At 35.0% G+C, this 21,790-nt stretch overlaps 2 protein-coding genes across 7 annotated transcripts in view; both read left to right on the forward strand.

The window, feature by feature from the left end:
* Positions 1 to 10,531, forward strand: part of SPAG16 (sperm associated antigen 16) — a 981,998-nt gene extending 971,467 nt beyond the window's left edge. For 5 of the 6 annotated variants that reach the window (XM_081583031.1, XM_081583028.1, XM_081583030.1 and 2 more), the window contains one exon: positions 8,936 to 9,305. In XM_081583031.1, coding sequence (XP_081439157.1) covers positions 8,936 to 9,111 — 176 coding nt within the window. In that variant the 3' untranslated portion in view covers positions 9,112 to 9,305. Of the gene's footprint in view, positions 1 to 8,935; positions 9,306 to 9,348 lie in introns of those variants that run through there. The other variant, XM_081583025.1, reaches the window with a different exon arrangement.
* VWC2L (von Willebrand factor C domain containing 2 like) overlaps positions 10,410 to 21,790 on the forward strand; it is a 178,620-nt gene continuing 167,239 nt past the window's right edge. The window contains exons 1-2 of the mRNA XM_081583032.1: positions 10,410 to 10,597; positions 13,136 to 13,604. Of these exons, the coding sequence (XP_081439158.1) occupies positions 13,215 to 13,604 (390 nt within the window). The 5' untranslated portion in view covers positions 10,410 to 10,597; positions 13,136 to 13,214. The remainder of the gene's footprint in view (positions 10,598 to 13,135; positions 13,605 to 21,790) is intronic.

Here is a 21,790-nt window from a genome sequence, read left to right on the forward strand (position 1 = left end):
AAATTTTTGAAATATTTCTTGTACTTAAATAGGAATTAATTTCAAGTATTCCTGGGAGCAGGCATAGATTCAGCTGGAAACTGAAGCTGCACACCCAAGTGATATTTACTCTGACTCATGTTACATTTTAGTGAGCGCAGCTTAATCACAGTGGGAGCGACAACACTGAGCCAATCAATAAAAATTCATCTGGAGGTATCAGGGCATGACGTGGAGGATAAGAGCTTTAGCTTTTGAGTCATATAGTCCTCATTTCCAGATTCCACCACTTTAAGCTGCGTGGCTTTGGGGGAAGTTGCTTTTATCTCTCTCATTTTCATCCTCTATGAAGCAAAGTGCTAGTGTACTCTATGGTTCATAATGTGAACCACATGTATAATTTAAAATTCTTAGTAGCCATGTTTTTTAAAAATCTGATGAAATTAATTTTAAAAGTGTGGATACATACAGTGTATCCACACTAGTATGGTGCTATGTAATCAATATAAAATGATTAATGAAATATTTTTCATTCTTTTTTCATACTGAGTCTTTAAAATCTGGTGAGCATTTTACAGTTGTAGCACATTTCAGTTTGCATTAGCTACATTTCAAATGCTCGGTCAGTAGCCATATATGAGTAGTGGCTACTATAATGGGTAGTGCAGGTAAGTATTCACCTCATAGGGTTGTTGGAAGGATAAAATGAGATAATGTGTGTGAAGTGTTTAGAATGGTGTTTGGCAAATAAAAAGGACTAAAAACCTAGTTGTGATAACAGTTACGACAGAGTATTGCCTGCAGCAGTGCTAAACTGGAGTGAAAAAGCAAAAATATACGACATGATTCTGTTCTAGAGTAATCACAAAGTTAAGAAGGCAAGATAAATAGTTAACTATAATTTATGGCATCTTATTACAATATGAATGTAGGAATAAAGTGCCGTAAATGCTCAGAAGAGAAAGAAAGATCTTCCCCATTAGAGACGGCTTGCACACCTTGGTGAAGAGAATCATTTTGAACTGGAATTTAATCAATGGATCAATTTTTCTTAGGAAGATCAGGTAACAGACCATGCAGATGGGCTTCCTGGCTGGCTCAGACAGTAAAGAACCTGCCTTCAACATGGGAGACCTGGGTTTGATCCCTGGGTCAGGAAGATTCCCTGGAGAATAGCAACCCACTCCGGTATTCTTGCCTAGAGAATTCATGGAGACTGGCAGGCTATGGTCCATGGGATCACAAAGAGTCAGACATGATTGAGGAGGATAAGAGAAGGAGGATAACACTGTGACCATGAAGACAGCTATTCTTTATAACTATGAAAGTCAGAAGAAAATATTCTACCAGGGGAATAATAGAAGCAGTAAGTCAAACATAAGGAAACGAAAAAATATGCTTGAGAAATGATGGCACAGAGTCCATGTAAGAGTACCTTTGAGTGAGCAGATTCGGATTTGTATTAGTGCTGCTGCTGCTGCTGCTAAGTCGCTTCAGTCGTGTCCGACTCTGTGTGACCCCGTAGATGGCAGCCCACCAGGCTCCGCCATCCCTAGGATTCTCCAGGCAAGAATACTGGAGTGGGCTGCCATTTCCTTCTCCAGTGCATGAAAGGGAAAAGTGAAAGTGAAGTTGCTCCGTCGTGTCCGACTCTTCGAGACCCCATGGACTGTAGCCCACCAGGCTCCTCCGTCCATGGGATTTTCCAGGCAAGAGTACTGGAGTGGGGTGCCATTGCCTTCTCCATTGTATTAGTGAAGAGGGCTTAAAAGCCCTGCTAAGATACTACAGTGTTACTCAGTGTAAAAAGAAACAGTAATAAGAGCGCTGATTTAGAAGTCAAAGATCTGATTTTAACAAAGTTCCACAATTACCATGAATATATTTTCTTACCTTGGGCAAGTCACCTCATCTCTTTGAGTATTTATAGTGAGGTGATTAGATCTAAAAATAAAATACAACCTGAGCATGTTAAGAGTTGTAACAAATTTTTATTGTCACTGTTGCTGCTGTTTTTGTTGTTGTTCAAGTTTATGGTATTTGTTTTGGATGGGAGTGGCATAATTGAAGAACACTTTAGGAATTATTGAAGACAGATTTAAAACTAAAGAAACTGTAACAAAAAAATCACCTGGGGTTATCTTTTCAATGGTCCTAACATCTAAAATTAAGGACTTTTAATATTGTAAACGTAACAGTTGAAAATGGAAAAACGGTAGAAAAGACGAGACAAATGGATAAAGACCAGGTTGAGAATGGAGAGGGATAAAAGGTATGAAATTGTCACTGCAGTTTGGAGTCTGAAAAACAGAATACAGTAAACAAAATTGAAATGGAAGAACTAGACAGATAATTTTGCTGGAAATGTGGGAAGGGATGAATCATTGAGTCTTTTTAGTTAGTAAGTGCAACATATACACTAGAATGTGTGCATTTAAGAATTGATATATGTGGAAAATGGCTGAGGAGTGGAACATGGAGTCCCTTCCTTCCACATATACAGCAAATTTACAAGTGGAACAATTCCCACAGAACACTTATTGAGTGCTGGTAGAAGACTTCAACCTTCCAAAAGGGCAAGAACACCTCCACATAACTGAGCAGGACAAAAGAAAAAGGGAGGTAAAGTCTAAGTCTAGACGGGACCTGTGCCTCAAGGAGGGATCTGTGAAAGACGAAAGATTCCTGAACTCTGGGACTCACCTAAGGGCAGATGAGCCTAGCTGGAAGGAGATCTTTGGAGCCTCGGAAGAGAGCGCAGCAACGTTTATGCACAAGACAAAACAGTAATCCCACTCATGGGCATATGTCCAGAGAAAGCTACTTTGTTAAGATGCATGCACCCCAGTGTTTGTTGAAGCACTATTTACAATAGCCAGAACATGGCAACAACCAGAGGAATGGATAAAGAAGATGGGGTATATATTTACAATGGAATATTACTCAGACATTTTAAAAAAATGAAACAATGCCATCTGTAGCAACATGAATGGACCTAGAGATTATCATTCTAAGTGAAGTAAGTCAGATAAAGTCAAATATCAAATGATGTCACTTATATGTGAAGTATAAAAAAAAATGATGCAAATGAATTTACAACACAGAAACAGTCCCACAGACTTTAAAAACAAACATGGCTAGCAAAAGGGGGGAAATCAGGAAGGGGATAAATTAGGAGTTTTGAATTAACATATGCACACTACTATATAAAAATAAATAATCAAGAAAGATATGCTGTATAGCACAGGGAACTTTATTTACTATTCTGTAATAACCTATTCAGGAAAAGAACCTGAAAAAAAGTGGATACATGTACATTTATAACTGAATCACTGTACACCTGAAACATTGTAAATTGGCTATATTCCAATATAAAATAAAAGTTAAAGAATTAATTGATGTGTGTGAAGAATGACTTCTGAAGACCATTGATGTTTAATGTTGAGAGTTTAACAGAGTATTAAAATCAACCCCATAATTCTTTTCTTCAGTTTTAAGCATTAAATTTGTGCCTATAAGGAAATTCAGTGGCATTAATAGAGAAGCCCCAAATGTCACACTTATCTGAATTGTAATTTAAGAAGGAAATTTTAAAGTCAGTAAAAAGAAGCAAGGAGATTAAACCAGTCCATCTTAAGGGAGATCAACCCTGAATATCCACTGGAAGGACTGATGCTGAAGCTGAAGCTCCAGTATTTTGGTCATCTGATGCCAACAGACGACTCCTTGGAAAAGTCTCTGATACTGGGAAAGATTGAGGACAGAAGGAGAAGAGGATGTCAGAGGATGAGATGGCTGGAGGGCATCACTGATGCATGAACATGACCTTGGGTAAATTCGGGAGATGGTGAAGGACAGGGAGGCCTGGTGTTTTGTAGTCTATGGGGTTGCAAGGAGTAGGACATGACTGGGCGACTGAACAACAACAACAAAAGAAGCAATAGTTTTTGAATAATAAATATTTCAATTAAAATCCCAACTTCACCTTCTCTGAGTCTCATCCTTCACTAGCTAAAAAGGGAGAATATCTACCTGTTAGGATTGAGTGCAGGCCAGGTGAGGTGACCGGTGGTGCTCTAGGTGCTCAATAAACAATGGCTACTGTGAATCCATTCTAGCAGACCTGAAAGACAAACTCATCTCCTTTCTTTCCAAAAAATATTATACTATTTCATACCACAGATCCTCATACATCAAGCATGTGTTGATTATTGATTATGCCATTTCATAATTAATGTCAAAAATGTAGTAGGTAAAATGCAGAATTCCTAAACTTAAGTAGAATTTGTCTAGGTTAAGAGATGAGTGTTGAAAAGATTAAGGTAACTCTTGGGTATTTTAGGTATTTACTCTCAAATCAAATTTTCACACGTTTGTATCTAAAATCAAAAGGCTTCCCTGGTGGCTCAGACTGTAAGGAATCTGCCTGCAGTGCAGGAGACCTGGGTTCCATATCTGGGTTGGGAAGATCCCCTGGATGAGGGCATGGCAACCCACTCCAATATTCTTGCCTGAAGAATCTCCATGGAATCTTTTGGGGCTTCCCTGGTGGCTCAGACGGTAAGGAGTCTGCCAGTAGTTTAAAAAAGTGCTAACATTTTACTAATATTTGCACATTTCGTTAACATGCAATGAGTTTCCAATTTTTGTTGGTTCACCCAAAGTGATTCCATATACCCAGATACAGTGTTACCACTTGATTTTCATGGGCTATTTCGGTTTATATACATCAAGAGATTCAAAGATTCAAGTTTTTATACCAAATCCAATTGAGACTGCTTTGCTCAAGATATTAAACCTGTATATTTTTTCAAAAATTTTCTTTCTAAGAGTATAAAGAAGCTCTATAATGTTAAGTATATTTAGCATTAAAATTTGAATTAAATACTAATTTTTTTAAGATTTATTGGCTCATTTATTGGCTTTGAATGAAGGCAAAATTTAGTGCTTTCTTCTTTAGCCAAAAGAAGTTGGCAAATTAATCCAAAGGAGTAAAATGAATAGCAATACAAGTTATCCTCATTCAAAGTCATTGGTCAACAAAGAAGGTAGTGATTTAACTGACAAGAAATTATTCTGAATTATTGATAGATTAAAATAAATATTAAGTTTTTCAGAGATGTGTGGATCAGAAGATAGTCATAATCACTCATTATTGATATCTACTGACTTACATAAAAAATAACACTTAGAAAATTATATCAATCTTCTCCCTGGACTGCCTACTTTCTCCCTATTCTGTAAAAGTCTGGGCATCCTGATAACATAAATGGTAATCAAAAAAGGAGCAAGTCATTTTTTACATAATACATGTTGAAATATTTATATTTTTAAATACCTTTATTTTTAGATCATTGTTGATAAACTATAATGCTAAGTATTTTAATCATATACTGTATACCCATGTGATATTTGTGGAATGTGTGCATTTATAATTTAGTATAATCATTCTTAAATAACATGCTAAATGACATTTTAAATAGTCTGTTTACTCAGGAATTGCATATTAGGAGACAACATTTTATTAAAATATTATAATGGTTAAGTATTTTGTTAAAATGTTATAAAATTTTAAAATAGAAATAATTTTTTCACATTTTTAAAAATACATATTCAACATGAACATTGTTAGTACAAGTTTTCCTAAATCCTCATGTACTATTTAAAGTTTCATAACTATTGTATTTTAATTCCACTGACCAAGTTTTATGTAGCTAAATCTTCTATTCTTCCTAAATTTTCATTAAGACTGTGACATTGGTATAACAAATGATTCATCCTGTAGTTTAATTTTTATTGCCAGTCATCAGGATGTTTAGAAAGATAACTGTGCACATGTTTCTAAATACTTTCTAGAGATGCTACCAGTAGTCTGTGATTTTTTTTCTTTTGAGAGTACCACCCCTCTCTCTCACACCAGTAGATACTAATGTAGTAATTGATACACTCTGATTAGTAATTGACACATCCTGGTAAGTAATTTTGAAAATCTTCTAACCTAGAAGCAGTTAAGCATCTCAATTCCCAGTAAAACTAATTTTGAGGTGAGACATTCTATGCCATGTAATAATCCAATATACTTTATAGAGGTGAACATGATGTTAAATAGATAGATGGATACACACAATCTTACAGTCTTTTGAAAATGAGTTCAAGTAAACCTGCAAACTTCACCATGAACTTGCTGATTCAAATCTGTTCAAGCAAAGACACATTTTTAAATACCTGCAGCATGGTATTGTTGAATTATATTATGAAATAATATACTCCTGTCATCAAATTCCAATATTATTATTTTCTCTATTTTATTGATCAAATTTTCAGAAATTACTAAGAACTTCCACAAATATTTTCAATTATAATTTTTAGAGATTTGACTCCAACAAAAGGTAATGGTTTAAAAGGTAAATTCTTTCCCTTTTCTTTAGGGGCTTTGATTCTGCTTGGTTTTCTTTGCAAAAAATAGAAAATGATATTTACCACCTACCTTGTTATTATATGAAGACTACGAGAAAAAGAAAGTCATTTGATTCTTAGGAAAGTCACAAACAACTGTCTATAGTGTGAGGCTGAAAGTGGAATCCATATGTAACGTCTCTGTCAGCAAAGACTTGGTAGAAGGGACTTTGTAATAAACATTCACATCTGCTGCTTTGGACACTCAAATCCATCCTAAGAATCTTTGCTGTGTCAGGCTTTGTTCTAGATGAAGAAGCCCAGTAGATACAAAGGTTTGCAAATAGGCCATATTTATCATGGTCAACTTTACCATGTTTTAGAGACTATTCATGGCAATTTGGGTTATAATATGTGATTAAATATTTCACAGTGACCTTTATGGCAATATCCTTATAGAATTTTTAACATGGAATGGTAAAACTCTACTTTTACAGTATATCACCTACTTAACATTGTCAAGAAGGTGTCACTGATAACAATGCTGTGCTAGATATGGAAAACCTAATGACTTAAAAAAACAGACTCTATTCAAAGTGCTGGTGACTAAATGTGAGCTCCCTCCAATACCTAGGGTGTCATCTTAAGCAAGTTATTTAGCCTTTCCAAGCCTCTTTTTCTTCACCTATATAGGAGTTATTATTTTCTTTATAATGAGATATTGTAAGATTATCTGGAATTACAGATACTAATTAAATTTCTTTTTTTTTTTTTTATAAATTTATTTATTTTAGTTGGGGGCTAATTACTTTACAATATTGTAATAGTTTTTGCCATACATTGACATGAATCAGCCATGGGTTTACATGTGTTCCCCTTCCCGGACCCCCCACCCACCTCCCTCCCCATCCCATCCTTCTGGATCATCCCATTGCCCCGGCCCTGAGCCCTTGTCACATGCATCGAACATGGAATGGTGCTCTGTTTCACATATGACAATACACATGTCTCAATGCCATTCTCCCAGAACGTCCCACCCTCACCTTCTCCCTCAGAGTCCATAAAATTGTTCCATGCATCTGTGTCTCTTATTCTGTCTCGCATATAGGGTTATCGTTACCATCTTTCAAATTCCATATATATGCATTAGTATACTGTATTGTTGTTTTTCTTTCTGGCTTACTTCACTCTGTATAATGGGCTCCAGTTTCAACCATCTCAGTAGAACCGATTCAAATGTATTTTTTTTAATGGCTGAGTAATATTCCATTGTGTATATGTACCACAGCTTCCTTATCCATTCGTCTGCTGATGGACACTGTTTACAATAGCCAGGACATGGAAGCAACCTAGATGTCCATCAGCAGACGAATGGATAATTAAATTTCTTAAATCTACTGTACAACATGTTGAAAGAGTTTAATGAATTTTCAATGTAATTACTGGAATGATAATATATACCTTCTAAGTATGGTTACATAATCCCATGGACAGTACTGCTGCTGCTAAGTCACTTCAGTCGTGTCCGACTCTTAGTGACCCCATGGATTATAGCCTACCAGGCTCCTCTGTCCATGGGATTTTCCAGGGAAGAGTACTGGAGTGGGTTGCCATTTCCTTCTCCAATGGACAGTACTAATATCACTTATTTAACCCACACATTGAGCTTATGTAGACATATTTTATTGCTTTTACTTACTTCCAAATTCCCTAATAGTTTGCTGCAGGATTTCTTTAATAAAAGTTTTAGTTGGAATTGTATGTGGATATGTTTTTCATTTTAAGGAAATTATTCACTCACAAATATATGGTATAAAAATTATGAGAATACTCTGTGCTATATTTAGCTCTTTTGTGATACAAAATTTTAGTTTAACAGAATTTTAAATTAGATTAAAAATGCTAAGACATCTTTGAAATGGAGGTATTTATTTTCACTTCAACTCCAAATAACAGTTTGTTGGACTAATGAGTATCACAATTTTTAAAGTATAAATGCATATTATTATAGTTTTAAGCAGTGATGTAGTATAATAAGCAAATTTTAGTATAATAAGCAAATTTAAGTATAACAAAAGTAAGTATAAATTATCCACTGTGTGTATATATTTATTTATGTATGTATTACTGTGTGTATTTATATCTTTGCCCATAGATAGTTTTGAATCCTATTTTTAAAACTTTTCCATAGATAATTCACTTGAAAAGAAAGGTTTATTGTTTACTTGCTTTCAATCTCATCTTCTCAAAATTATTTATTAATCCCAAATACAAGGAGACTGGCAAGGCATTTTATGACCTCTACATATAAAATAGAGAGATCATTAAAAAATTTTAAAATCTACTCATTGGCATATCTTGATTGTGACTAGGATTATTTCCTATACAACCAGGAGTTAGTTCAGATTTGTTGACTGACATCTAACATGAGTCTGAATTATAGTGGAAACAAAACTGTATATTTTGTTGCTTGTAAACTATTACTGCTTGAAATAAAACGTTTTGATTTTCATTCTCTCTTTCTCTCTCCTTTCCTCTCTCCCCCTCTCTCTCTTGTCAGGTCGAGTTTTAGCTCAGGCAAGTGGCAATGGGGTTATCCATTTGCTGGATCTTAAATCTGGGCAGATTCACAAACTGATGGGCCATGAGAATGAGGCTCACACAGTCATATTTTCTCGTGACGGAGAGACTCTGTTTTCTGGAGGTTCTGACGGCACCGTTCGAACGTGGTCTTGACGGTCAGTGTATCCCACTGCGGAGGGGTAGGATAGTCCCTTTAAGGCTTGAAAATGCCTCATATTGTCCCAAACCAGTAAATAGCTGGTTAAATATGTCAGCGGGTAACATTTACAATTTGCTTTAAAACTTGCTTTGGACATAAATGTTAGTGCTCATACCGTTACCAATAAAAAATAATAACTTTCTGCCCATTTATTTGTGTCTTTTTTTTTTTTTTCCTCTCCTTTTGACAAGAATTCCAAAACGGAGCATCTTTGCTAGTGGTTTGCAAGAAACAGTTTTACAATGACGCCTAATGACAGACTAGATGAATTACAGGAGATTGATTTTGAATGTTAGACAACAAACTGCAGGAGAACCAGGCTACTTTTAAAAAAAGAATCAAATCTAAACTGAAAGAAGACCTGAAGTGTAATTATGTATAGCACGGGGAAAGGCTTTCTGCAAGCAAAGGGTCAAGTAGAATTTGGAAGCATACATTTTCACAAATTCTTTAACAATGATTGTGCTTTATCTGTTAATAATAATCAGAGACTGCAGGTGGCTTAAATCTAAATGCAAAGCTCTTCATAACTTTCCTCTCTGCAGCCCGTGCAAGAATGCATTAGGTATAGTTACAATGTTTTTTTAACTAGTGTTTTATTGTAATTTCAATGCAAGTAAGTATCTCGCATGCACGTAAAATGCCTTTTCCCCCTCCTAACGCACGCATCCACTGTATAAAATGAGACTGCTTAGAGAATGCTCTAGCCTGGTCTCAAGGAGCAGCTCGGGATTTCGACCTAGCTGGGCTCAGAAGCCTGTTGTTGGCGCTGTCCGTGGTGCTGAGGAATTCCCGGCTGCCGGCAGAATGAGCTCCAAATCAGCAGTCTGCAAACTGCTCTCAGAGATGCAGAAACCCAGCTAAAGTTGCTCCTTTCCTTCACGTCCATAGTTAGTATTTTCTGGTGTGTAAGAGGGGATTGAAGCAACATATTGTGGATGATGCTGATGTTATTGCCGGCGGAGTGGGCTTTAAGCTACAGCATGCTGTTGCTGATTTTGATCCTCAGAGCCTAGCCAAATCACCTCTACTGCTGTATCAAACACTGTGGAAGTGAACTCATGTGTGGAGGAGGCATAATCAGCTGGGAAATTTCATAGAAGGATCTGGGAAAAGGCTAAAAATAAGTTCAACATGATTCTGCTCCTGGGGTCTGGATTGCTACAGGACCAGCATTGCTTCTTGCTTTGAATTCTGAAGACAGGTCCAAAGCATATTTCTTATGTGTGTCTGCTGTGTTTCTCTCTGGAAGGGCGGGAGACTGCTTCCTCTTGACTGTGTTTTGAAATGAGAGGTAGAATGGATTGCCTTTAATTCAAGCCTGAAAAATGTATTCTTTGGATAATTAAAGAGAAACTGCCTTCTTAACACAAACGTGATCTTTTAGTTCGTATTGGTCTGTGACCCCCACCACCACCATTTAACCTCCAGAGTGATTAGGTAAGTGTATCTTATGACATGAGTTATGTTTGTTTTCTGAAAGAAATAGATGCAGTCATTTTAAATCATATGTAGCAATATGGGGAGGGGGAAAGTTTAGCTGGGAAGTGATCCTCAGTTTAGCAGTGTTTGCTTACTTATTAAAGATCTTTGGATAAACATTTTGATTTCTCTAATATTTCTTCTCTAAAATAAATATTAAATTGCATGAGAGTAGCACAGTTAGAAAGAATGCTTTTTAAAAAATAAGTTTCTTTTATTGAAGAGAAGACCTTGTTTTCTCCATGCAGACTTTAAAATATATTTCATATTTTAAAAGCATGTTTAATGTTTATATAAAGTGAGTATGATAGCCCTATATTACCTTTGAGTTTGCATTTACCCTAACCTGACACATTAATGCCTACCTGTAGCTTGCAAAGAGATCATTTTCTGTCTGTGTCCTTTAGAAACAGAATGATCTGGGTATTTTATATGGCTTATCTTGCATGTATTGACAAGATACTACTAGAAAACTGTAAGAAAGCACAGTAGCTCCTTTTTCGTCTAAGATAAACTTTCTAAGTGTGTGGGAAATGTATAAATGCACGGCTTCATTAGAAAATTATGATTTTTCAGAAGCTTGTATTATGTCTGTAGCCTCTATAGTAATTTAAGAGAAAAAAATGCTTTGTCAAAGGGAGCTTCCAGCTTCTCAAGTAGAATTATAGGTTTGCATTTTTTTGGTTCTGTCATGACTCATTATTTTTGACATATTTTAAAAGAGATCCATCTCCTTTATCATCACCTTCGCAGAAGCAATTCTAATATTAGAGAGCAGTTTTTTCTCTTGAAGTAAGGCATGAATATACTATCTTCCATTTTACTATTACCAGAATTTGCATATCTAACTTAAAAGGCAAATATAATAGTTCTTGAAGTTTTCTAATGCCATCTTTATCTTACTTAAAATTATTATGTGCATATATTAGACTAAAAGAGATGGTTTATCACTGCTATTATAATCTGAAAATAAATTAATAACCCTAATAAAATGATCTGAAAATGTCCTATATACAATTTTAGCAATATTGGCATAAAGCTAGCAACATGTAAATAGACAAATGAATTATTTGACATTTTTCTTATCCATTACTCCCTAAAGTCACAATTTCTCCAAGGCTTTGTATGAGTTAGTCACTCTAACCATTTAAATAAGAGCCCACTACCAACACTCCCCATCAAGTACTAATACTAAGTGAAGTTTACAAGGGTCAGTAACACCAAAGTATATAAGGTACATTTTCTATGAATTGACAACACCTTATTATTTTAGGAAACTTTGAACAGTTGTACATTGGCATTTTTGTGCAAATTGCCTAAATGCAAATATCTTTGGCATGTCAAAAAGAGAGGTATATTTTTGAGAATATGTGAATGCTATTTTACATTGAAGTAATTCAAGTATTATTTCTTACATGAATATTAGACTCAAGTTACTTTAAAAATAATTTACAGATACATCTTTCCTGCCCACTAGGAGCTTACTTCCTGAATAAAATAAAGATGTGGACAATAATACAAATTTATTTTTAACAAATCCTTTTCAATACATGGCGTTTTCTTATTTATTATGTAAAGTTTTCATTCTGTTACTCACTGTGGAATACTTGTGCTATTTTCCTTCTTAACTATGTTTCAAAATCCAGATTCATATCCACCTAAACAAGTAAGCCATATTGAGACCACTGTTGTTCTCCAATTATGGGCATAAAGAAGTAGGAAGGCCTTTGTACCAGCTACATCCAATGATAATTTACATTCAACTGTTGGTTTTTTGTCTTTCTTTCTTTTAGAAGCAGCATGTTTTCTCACTAATCTCTGGAGTTTTCACACAGATGACTGTAACATATATACATTCTGTCACTCACTAGTTTAGTTTTGTCAGTGAACTCAAAGAATGTGCATTCAGATATTCTTGAGTTAATTGTAACTATCAATACTAGTAAAATTGAGTCTCCATAAAACCACTTCTTACAAGATAGACAAAACTAGACCTTTGAAATTCAGAAGGTAAATTAAAGCTGAAATAGCCAAGGTAAAAGAAGTTCATAAAGGACACATTTTAACGCATATATTACCAAGGATCAACTCTCCAAACTTCATAATAAAGTGCAGATAGTTGCATGAACTTAGTCTATTTGAGGTCTTAGTAGCTTCCAACTTGGGTTTCCCAGGTGGCTCAGTGGTATAAAGAATCCGCCTGCAATGTGGGAGACTCAGGATCAATCCCTGGGTCAGGCAGAATCCCCTAGAGAAGGAAATGGCAAACTGCTCCAGTATTCTTGCTTGGAAAATCCCATGGACTGAGGAGACTGGAAGGCTACAGTCCATGGGGCCGCAAAGAGTCAGACATGACTTAGCAACTCAACAACAACAACAAAACTTCCAAATAGATCTCAACTAAACAGATCTCAAACATGTTAAGAGCATGGGTTTAAACGAACCTATATTCTCTTTATATATGTCAAATCATTCTTTTTAAATATTTGTTTTCAGCTTGCCCCTCTGTATTCTCATGGAAGGAGCTGAGTATATCTAATATTAGGAGAACATCCAGAAGCCGTTGAGGAGGGGGATGGCTCTTCATATTCATGAAGCTTGCATACTGCTATTGGTCATCCCTGGATTGGTCACCTCTGCTGCCATCAGTCATGAAGACTATCCTGCTGATGAAGGTGACCAGACCTCCAGTAATGACAACCTGATTTTTGATGACTATCGAGGGAAGGGGTGTGTGGATGACAGTGGCTTTGTATACAAGTTGGGAGAAAGATTTTTCCCAGGGCATTCCAACTGTCCGTGTGTCTGTGCTCTGGATGGACCTGTCTGTGACCAGCCAGAATGCCCTAAAATTCACCCAAAGTGTACTAAAGTGGAACACAATGGATGCTGTCCTGAGTGCAAAGAAGTCAAAAACTTTTGTGAATATCATGGGAAAAATTACAAGATCTTGGAGGAATTTAAGGTATGAGTTGCCCTCTATATTCATTGAATACTAACTTTTTGCACCACATACTTAGATCATGACATTAAAATTACAGTTTAAAAAGCACATTTTAACATTTCTCTTTGATTTACAAAAATGTGACTCCAGTTAGCCTAAGTACCACTGTGGTGGTACAATAAGTAATTGGTTTGTTGACCAATATCTGTAGGGTTTCACAAGAATTTTTTTTCCTTCAGAAGTATTTGAAGCATGCTTACCATCTTTTATTTTTGCCCTTAAACATTTCATTGTGTTATTACAAAATATGTTTTCTGATGGAAACAATTTTGTTTAAAAGCTATGTGTTTATTAATGTTTAAATTATGTGAGTTTCATGTGTGAGTGTGTGTGGCTTATTAGCCTGTATTTGGAGCCATTTAATTGTAGTCTAGGATTATCTATTTAGTGTATGGAAATTCAAGTACTACAGAGACACACTTCTGAGCTGTGGTCTTTGTATTAAGAATATGCATTGGACTTACTTGTTGTGGAACATGGTTCCCATTCTGTGCTCTTATCTTTAGAGTATTTTTTGACATATAAGACCCCAGAGAGAATTGAATTTTTATCATAGTCCCTTGTAAAATGTAGTTTAAAAAAAAAGGCTAATTTTTCAGGCTTTCAGCCTCAGTGGTATTTTTGGTCTTTCTTTTATGCTTGTGTCATGTTGTCAAGTAACGTGGACTTAATTTCTACCTCTTCTTTGAGCCTCTTTTTTCTAATGACTAGTTTTAATTAGGGTTTCATACAAGCCAGATCTGAACCGTTAAGGTATAAATTAATATATCAACATGTCCTCAAATGTAATGACAGTTTTGCCTTGAGGTTTCTGTCATATTGGTGGCTTGATGTAAAGATTTTCATTTTGCCTAACCAAGTTCTGTGACAATGTGCTCAGAAATGTGTAGGCAAAAGAAGATATAGCTAGTTTTCAATGTGTCTATGTTTGAGAGAAGAATGTTCAATTATTAGCATTGACCCAATTTCCTTCTTTACAAGAGTCAAATGGTAGAAGAAGTCAATACATGGGAAAAGATTTTAACAGATCATAATCAGTGTACTTCCTGTGTGTTGGCAGTTCATTGCATTCAGTCTATTCTAAGTTGTGGGTTCAAACCAGATCTGATTTACCCAAGAAACCCAATAATTTTGACTAGTTTCCTTATGACATGAGAGAAATTTCAGTGATAATTATCACATTCATCTTTCTTATATGTGTTATTCTAGACTTTTACATGTATTATGATACTTTGCTGCACAATATTGAGAAGAGGCCTGAGAATCTAGTAAAATTACCATTATTGACATCAAATAATAGTTAAGAGTGTCATACACCTATCAATTCCTTTCTGGTCTTTAACATATTGGACATATTTTGACATAGGGTAACAAAAGTAAATGCAAATACTCAACACATGACTGACTATAGACATGGTTCTAGAATCAGGTCACTCTCCTCTAATATGCATATCTATTTAGAGTAGGATAAAAAGACATTTTAAGATAGCCTAGCCCATGTAAAATTGTATGCCACGTAAAATTTGAGATTATTAAATATTGACTACCAAATTAAATAAAAGAATAAAAGTACTGATTTTTTTGAACTTAGCTCATCACTAAAAATGCTATAGTTTTCCCTGTTTTTGTTAGATTCTTATTCCAAAAATAAAAATTATTTTGCCATATCAAACAATAAAGATATATCAAGTTAATAATTCCTTCATTCTAATTATCTGTCCCTACTATAATTAATATTTAATCTGTTGATATGCACAGCGTTTTCCATGACTTATAATATCATTGATTTTAAATCAATGTGATTTTTAAAAAAGAAAACAGATACCACTTTTTCACAAGGATTTAGTTTTAAGAGCTTTAGAGATTATCTAGAGTAAATTAATAAGATTGGAAGAACTGAGAGCAATCAAGTTTGATACTTGTCCAAAATTGTCAAGTTATTTAACCTTTTTCTAAGTACATCCATTCTAACAATAAAGCCTATACCACTTCTCAAAGCACTTTGGCTCTAGAGTCAGAAAGACCTGGATTTATATCCAAATTCATCACTTAGATGTAAGATTTTGGAAGGAGTCCTTAAACTTTTTGAGCCACAGTAGCATTCACTACAAAATGACCATCATAATAATTACTTCTGTTGGGAGAAGATACTGGAAAGAATTAGTGAAATAATTTATATGAAGTTAGGAATCTTGTAACAACTGGTACACAGTAGATACTGAAAAAAATGGTCCTTTCACTCTTTCTAAATCCTCGTGTCCAGGAATTTCCTCTGAGTTCTACATTCTTTCATGTCTTCGCCTATGTCTCATGATGGAAGCTTGACTTTAAAAGTCACTCAACTGAAAAAATTCCAACAGTTTTTTAAATTTCATACTTATCTATGTGAACTATTATGCCTAAGTAAATATCAGCCATCTTGCTCCTCTTATAATTCAGTTTCTTGTCTCTTGTAAGCTGATCTTTAAAGCTACATGCAACTTTCACGTAATAATCTTGTCATGTTATTAAGGAGCTTATATTGTAATATTCTTGTATATTATATATTTATCTGATGAGCATTTGTTGGACTTTTTAGTAGACAAAAAACTGTAGTTGTACTGTACATGCGTTAGAGAGTAAAAGAACTAGAAGGGAACATCTCCATTCAAAAGGAAGGCATGAACCAAATTGGAGAGAGACGTGGGGAAAAGGCAATATAAAGCATGTGATCGTGAAGGTCAACACCAAGGGGATTATGGTGCCAGAAGCTTATCAACACGGTATGAGGTTTGGTCAGACAAACTGTCTTTTTCTTCAGAAAAGTCAAAGATGAGCCTATTCTTAAAAAATTAAAATTTATCTAGGAAGATTAAAATTCCAAAGAGGAAACTGCTTAAGCAAAGTCAGATATTTGGATAAATAAAATCAGCAAGAAGAGAAGAAAGATGAGAATGACAGAGAACTGGATCTTACTAAAATGCTATTATCAGAAGAAAGAGGTAAACTTGAATGGTGTTTTTGGAACGTGGAAAGAGGAACTCAAGTACTGGGCCAGAATAGATTCAGTCTAAAGAGTAACAATGGACAAAATGCAGGTTGTTATACATAGAGTTGACCTGGTTAAATGTGTTTTTTTAAACAAGATTACTTTATAGCCAAGTATTTAATTGAATGGAAGTGAAGAGAGATTAATGGCTGGGAAAGCGGGACTGTTGCAGAAAACAAAGAATGAGAAGACCAGCTTGTATAAAGACAAAAACATTCAGGGACAGTCTTGAGGATAAAAACCGAAATTCCCTAGTACAGTCTAGATTCTACTCACCAACTTCTTCAAGAATTAAACTCTCAGTGACTTCTCTTCCCTGTGTGCTTGCACATGCTGGCCCACACCTTTTTACCATTTATGCACACGTGTGTTAAGTCCAACTAAACTGCTTCCAAACTCTGTTTAAATCTCATCTCAACTGCAAAGCCTCCTCTGACTGGCCTACTGCTGTATCCTGGGCTGCATCTCATACCATTATAACAAGGACAGTAATCAGAGCCAGACACCATTAAGAGCTTTATGTGTATTATAGCACATTTCATAATAACACTATGAAGTTACACTTTTATTAGCACTGTTTTACAGATAAGAAAACTGAAGCACCAAAGTATAAATAGCTTGCCCAACACCTTACCTAACATAGAAGAACTAGGATTCAAATCCAGGCTTCCTGGCTTCAGCATATAAACTCATTACCACCATCTCTATCACTCTGCAATAATATAAACTGAAAGGACTTCTCTTTCCCCCATTGGACAGTGAAACATTTAAGGCTGGGGACAATGTTTTCTTTTTGCTCCTTGGTCCCAACCCGAGCACCATGTAAACCATATAACAGGCATTTAATGTATTTTGGTGAACAAAATGAGTCAGGTTATAATTGAACAGATAGAATATAAAAAGTTAAAGTTCCCTTAAAATGCCTTTGTTCATGTGTTGATCTCTCCATTTTAATTAGAGAAGTATTCAGACTTCAGGTAGAGTGCTCTCTGGGCCCCTACAGATGACATACATTGTTCATAAAGCATGCATTTCCATCCTGCTTCTACTTTCTACTTGCTCTCTCCACCTCTTCCTAACCAATGCTCACCTTGGATCGCCTTTCCATCCCAAGTGTTGTAATGACCACTCAGTGTTTCAGTTGTGCAGTCTGACACTATACAGTTACAAAAACATATGTCACTACATCAGTGTTTTATCATCACTAAATTTAAATGTAAATTGATATACATGTGTCACCTGATGGAAAAAAATAATGTTATTTATAAACATTTGGATTTTTTCCAACACTTACTGATATAAGGTTTGAAAATGGCATTCACACTATCCTTTTTGAGAACTGAATTTTCCAGTGTTCTGGTAATACTACATTAAGATAAAGGTCATTGTGTAGTAGGTTTTCTCTTCTTTCATGTGTCCTCAGGCAAAATGACACTGGAACCTACTTTTTAAGAAATAAATATAAATAATAAATTACAGTAGCATCTCCTACAGAAAACCTTGATTGGAAATGTAGGTTGTATCAGGTGTGATTCTGTGCGGTGGACCATCTCATGCTGAGTTTCTTAAAGGGAGAAATAATTTATTTTGCTCAATATTTTTATAACTCTCACTCAGCTAGAATTAGCCTTTTTGGAATTTTTTATACTTCATAACTTGTACTGATTTAGTTTTAGGTCAGACACTGAAGATTATACTACTTGCAACTGAAAGAGATTTTTTTTTTTTTTATTTCAGCTTTGCATAGCCTGTCTTAAAGTGATTTTCTGCAGTCAACACCCAGTACCCCTACTTGAGGATTTGGATTTGCCCAAAATCTGCCTTTCTCTGCAGGCACTGACCTTTGTACTTTTCCCACTATGGGCCAAAGACAGTTGATCAAGTTTCTGGTTTTTATTTTTAATAGGTTCAGTGTGATTATTTTTTCATTTTTCACATTTTGTAAATATGTTACAGCTTTAAAAAAAAATGTTTTCATGCTGTGGTAAGCTGTCTAGTTTTTGCCCTGAATTTTGGACTTAATATTTAAATCTTGAGGAAAGCAGCAAAGAGGACAGAGAATTAATCACTCAGAGTATTCTGCCAAATCATCACACCCATAAAAAATGTCGATGCCAACTAAGATTGAGAACTGACTTGCTCTTCAATGGATACATTCACAGGAAGACAGGTTTCCCAACTTTCTCATTAATCTATGTCCCATAATTAATGTCCAGTATTGTAACATTATAGAAATCTATAAAAGTGAGTAGAAAGGATTTTTCAAGTTAGGATTAGATTTCTTTTTTTATGTCTGTTTTAATACAGAAAAAGGATGAAAAGCAGCGTATTCTAGGAACTGATTACTGAATATGTGAAAGAACAAGGGAAAAAACTGTAAAGAAATCTCAATGAGGGGATAATTGTTTGCAGAAATGCCACTTATTGTACCCCACCCACTCATCTGCACCAGTTTCTATTAATATGAGAGGCACAGAAACTAAGATGTTTGTACTAGACAAAGAGATACAGAATGCATCTTTCCAGATGTATGAAGACTGTAGTATGTATTATATGTATTTCATTGACACTAAATGGAATCAAAATTGTTATGAACATCCTGCTGAAATATGGGAGACAAGGCAGGAAAGACCTCTCATCTTAACAACTGGAAGTGTTTTATTTTTTTTATTTCTGTTTTTTTGACCACCTGTATTCATTTTAATAATGGAAAATGGGTGAATTTTAAGACTATGGGTGGGGTTTTTAAACATATTTTTCCCAAGAGGGGATAGACAAGTTCTTAACAAGTAGTTGGAGCATTTGTAAGATTCCATTGAAAGTCAGTCTTGAGGTCTTTGTTGGGAGAATGAGAAGACTAATTCTACATTTGTTGACTCTACAACATGCAGTTTTTGTTTTTCAGAACATGTTGTTTTTAGTACTAAAACTGCCTCTGAGTGAATTCAAGCATAGCTTTTTTTTCCTTTCAAATAGCTGCAAAATAACAGAGATTAAGTAATCTTAATCAGTAAAGACTGTTGCTCATCTGAAGCTCAGCCCCCAGCATGTACCACAGGCAGCCTCAAAGTGGATCATTCTCAATGATCATTCTCCCTAGAGGGAAAGCCCATCTTTGTAAATAACTGGGAGCATCTTCTTAATTTGTATAATGTCTGACCAGTTTCAAAGATTAGAAGTCAATTTTGTTAGAACTTAAATTCATAAAGTTCCTCAAACCCTTTCTCATTCTTTTTACATTGTGCTCATTTGGTGTGTTTTAATTCTACAGAACTACATTAAATTTAGGAAATAGATCAGAGTTTTGAAATGATTTGTGTTTTTCAAAAGCCTCAGTGAGAACTGAAAATCGCCCTCAACACTTTTCAAATTATGGGAGTAGGAATTATAGTTATAAACGGCTTCCAAGTTAACCCCTGAAGGGATGAAATAGTCTCTTTAAATTTTAACAGACTTGATGGTCAGCTGGTCCTTTAATTAGTTAAATATAGATGCACACACTGATTTTTATTGCTGTCCTTCATATGGTAAGATGCTGCCATTAATGGTGATAACTGTGTGATAAACATGACTAGAGAGATTTGTGTCTGGGCTTCTATCCCCTGTGCACATGGGGAGATTGGTGTTTGATTTGCAGCCACATCTGAGATTTGTGGAGCTTGTCACTGCTAGTGACTACAGCAGACTTGAGGTCAGTCATCAGCTGTTTATAAACTTCGCTGTCCATTCCTGCTGACTTGCCAATACTATGAGGCGATGAACCTGAAAAGAGTGACCTGGCAGTTTCCCCTCCAGATTTTAACTCTAATTGTACAAGATTTTGGATATGTTAGAAATTTACTAATCTGTCATTGTGATTTTACTCACCAAAATACATAGTCAGTGGCATGGCTATGTCCTATACCTTATGACATAATCTACATATTGTATGCAAATTTTGTAGATTAGTCTATAATCTATATAGTCTAAGCTGAAATTTTTTCATACATGTGTTGTGTGTGTATATGTGTGTGAAATTTTAGGGAGCTTGGACATGTTCTTACTTTAGGAAAATCTTTACAATTATCCCTAACCCTTCTTATTCACCCTGATCGTATTTTTTTGTTTTGTTTTCTTTTAACTTGATTTATGTATCAGACAGTGTGTTTTATGAAGAATAGCACAAGAAAAAAATACTTGTTTGTGTTTTAGTTATATTTAACCAAACTTTCAAGGAAGAGCTTGAAACAAATAACTCAAGGTGATTTCAAGTGTTCAATGGGTTTGCTTATCCAAGTGATCTTTCTCAAGCTTAGTCATTATTAAAAGGGACTGGCTTATTTTAGAGTCAGCTTATTTTAGGTTTGGACCTTTAATCACAACTGATTCAGTTCAGTTCAGTTCAGTCACTCAGTCATCCGACTCTTTGCGACCCCATGAATCGCAGCACGCCAGGCCTCCCTGTCCATCACCAATCAGTCATTTTGATCTCACACACCGCCATTGTTGATTTCCTTGCCTCCAGCCTGTCATCTAGCACAGCACAATAAAGTCATTTTTTCAAGGATTCAATGACACCATGAAAAGAGTGAATGAAGTACCAAAGTAACAAGAATATTCATTTATTTCCTGAAAAGTTTTTATCTGGTATTATTTTATGACTATATAAAGTTGGCTTAAGTGTTTCAAATCTACTGAACACAACTCTTAATTTTCTCCCTGTTATGTCATGACACCATAAGCAAAACTCAAATAAATTTGATCTTTCTACCTATAGGATGGATACAATAATGTTGTCATATATCTAATGAGGAATAAATAGTACCGGGAATTTGAAAATTAAAGTATTACTTTTGAAGTTTAATTAACAATTCTGATTGCTCAAAAATTTGTGTGTGTTTTTTAATTAAACATTTCTTGGATGAGATTTTGAACTAATTTTGTCTTAATATTGATCCTTGATTATCCTTGTTATTTCTTAGCAAGGGATTGGACTTCTAGTATCTGAATTTATATAAATTCTTCTATTTAAAAAAGGCAAGCGTTGTGGTCTTTGCTTTTTTTTTTTTAATTCATAATCTAAGTCTTTCCTACTTTTAAGAGCTGACAACAGAATTTTAAATCTGGAAAAGAACTTTCA

This window comes from Giraffa tippelskirchi, chromosome 3 (genome assembly GCF_054371585.1).
Source record: "Giraffa tippelskirchi isolate mGirTip1 chromosome 3, T2T-mGirTip1v1.2.pri, whole genome shotgun sequence".
Taxonomy (NCBI): domain Eukaryota; kingdom Metazoa; phylum Chordata; class Mammalia; order Artiodactyla; family Giraffidae; genus Giraffa; species Giraffa tippelskirchi.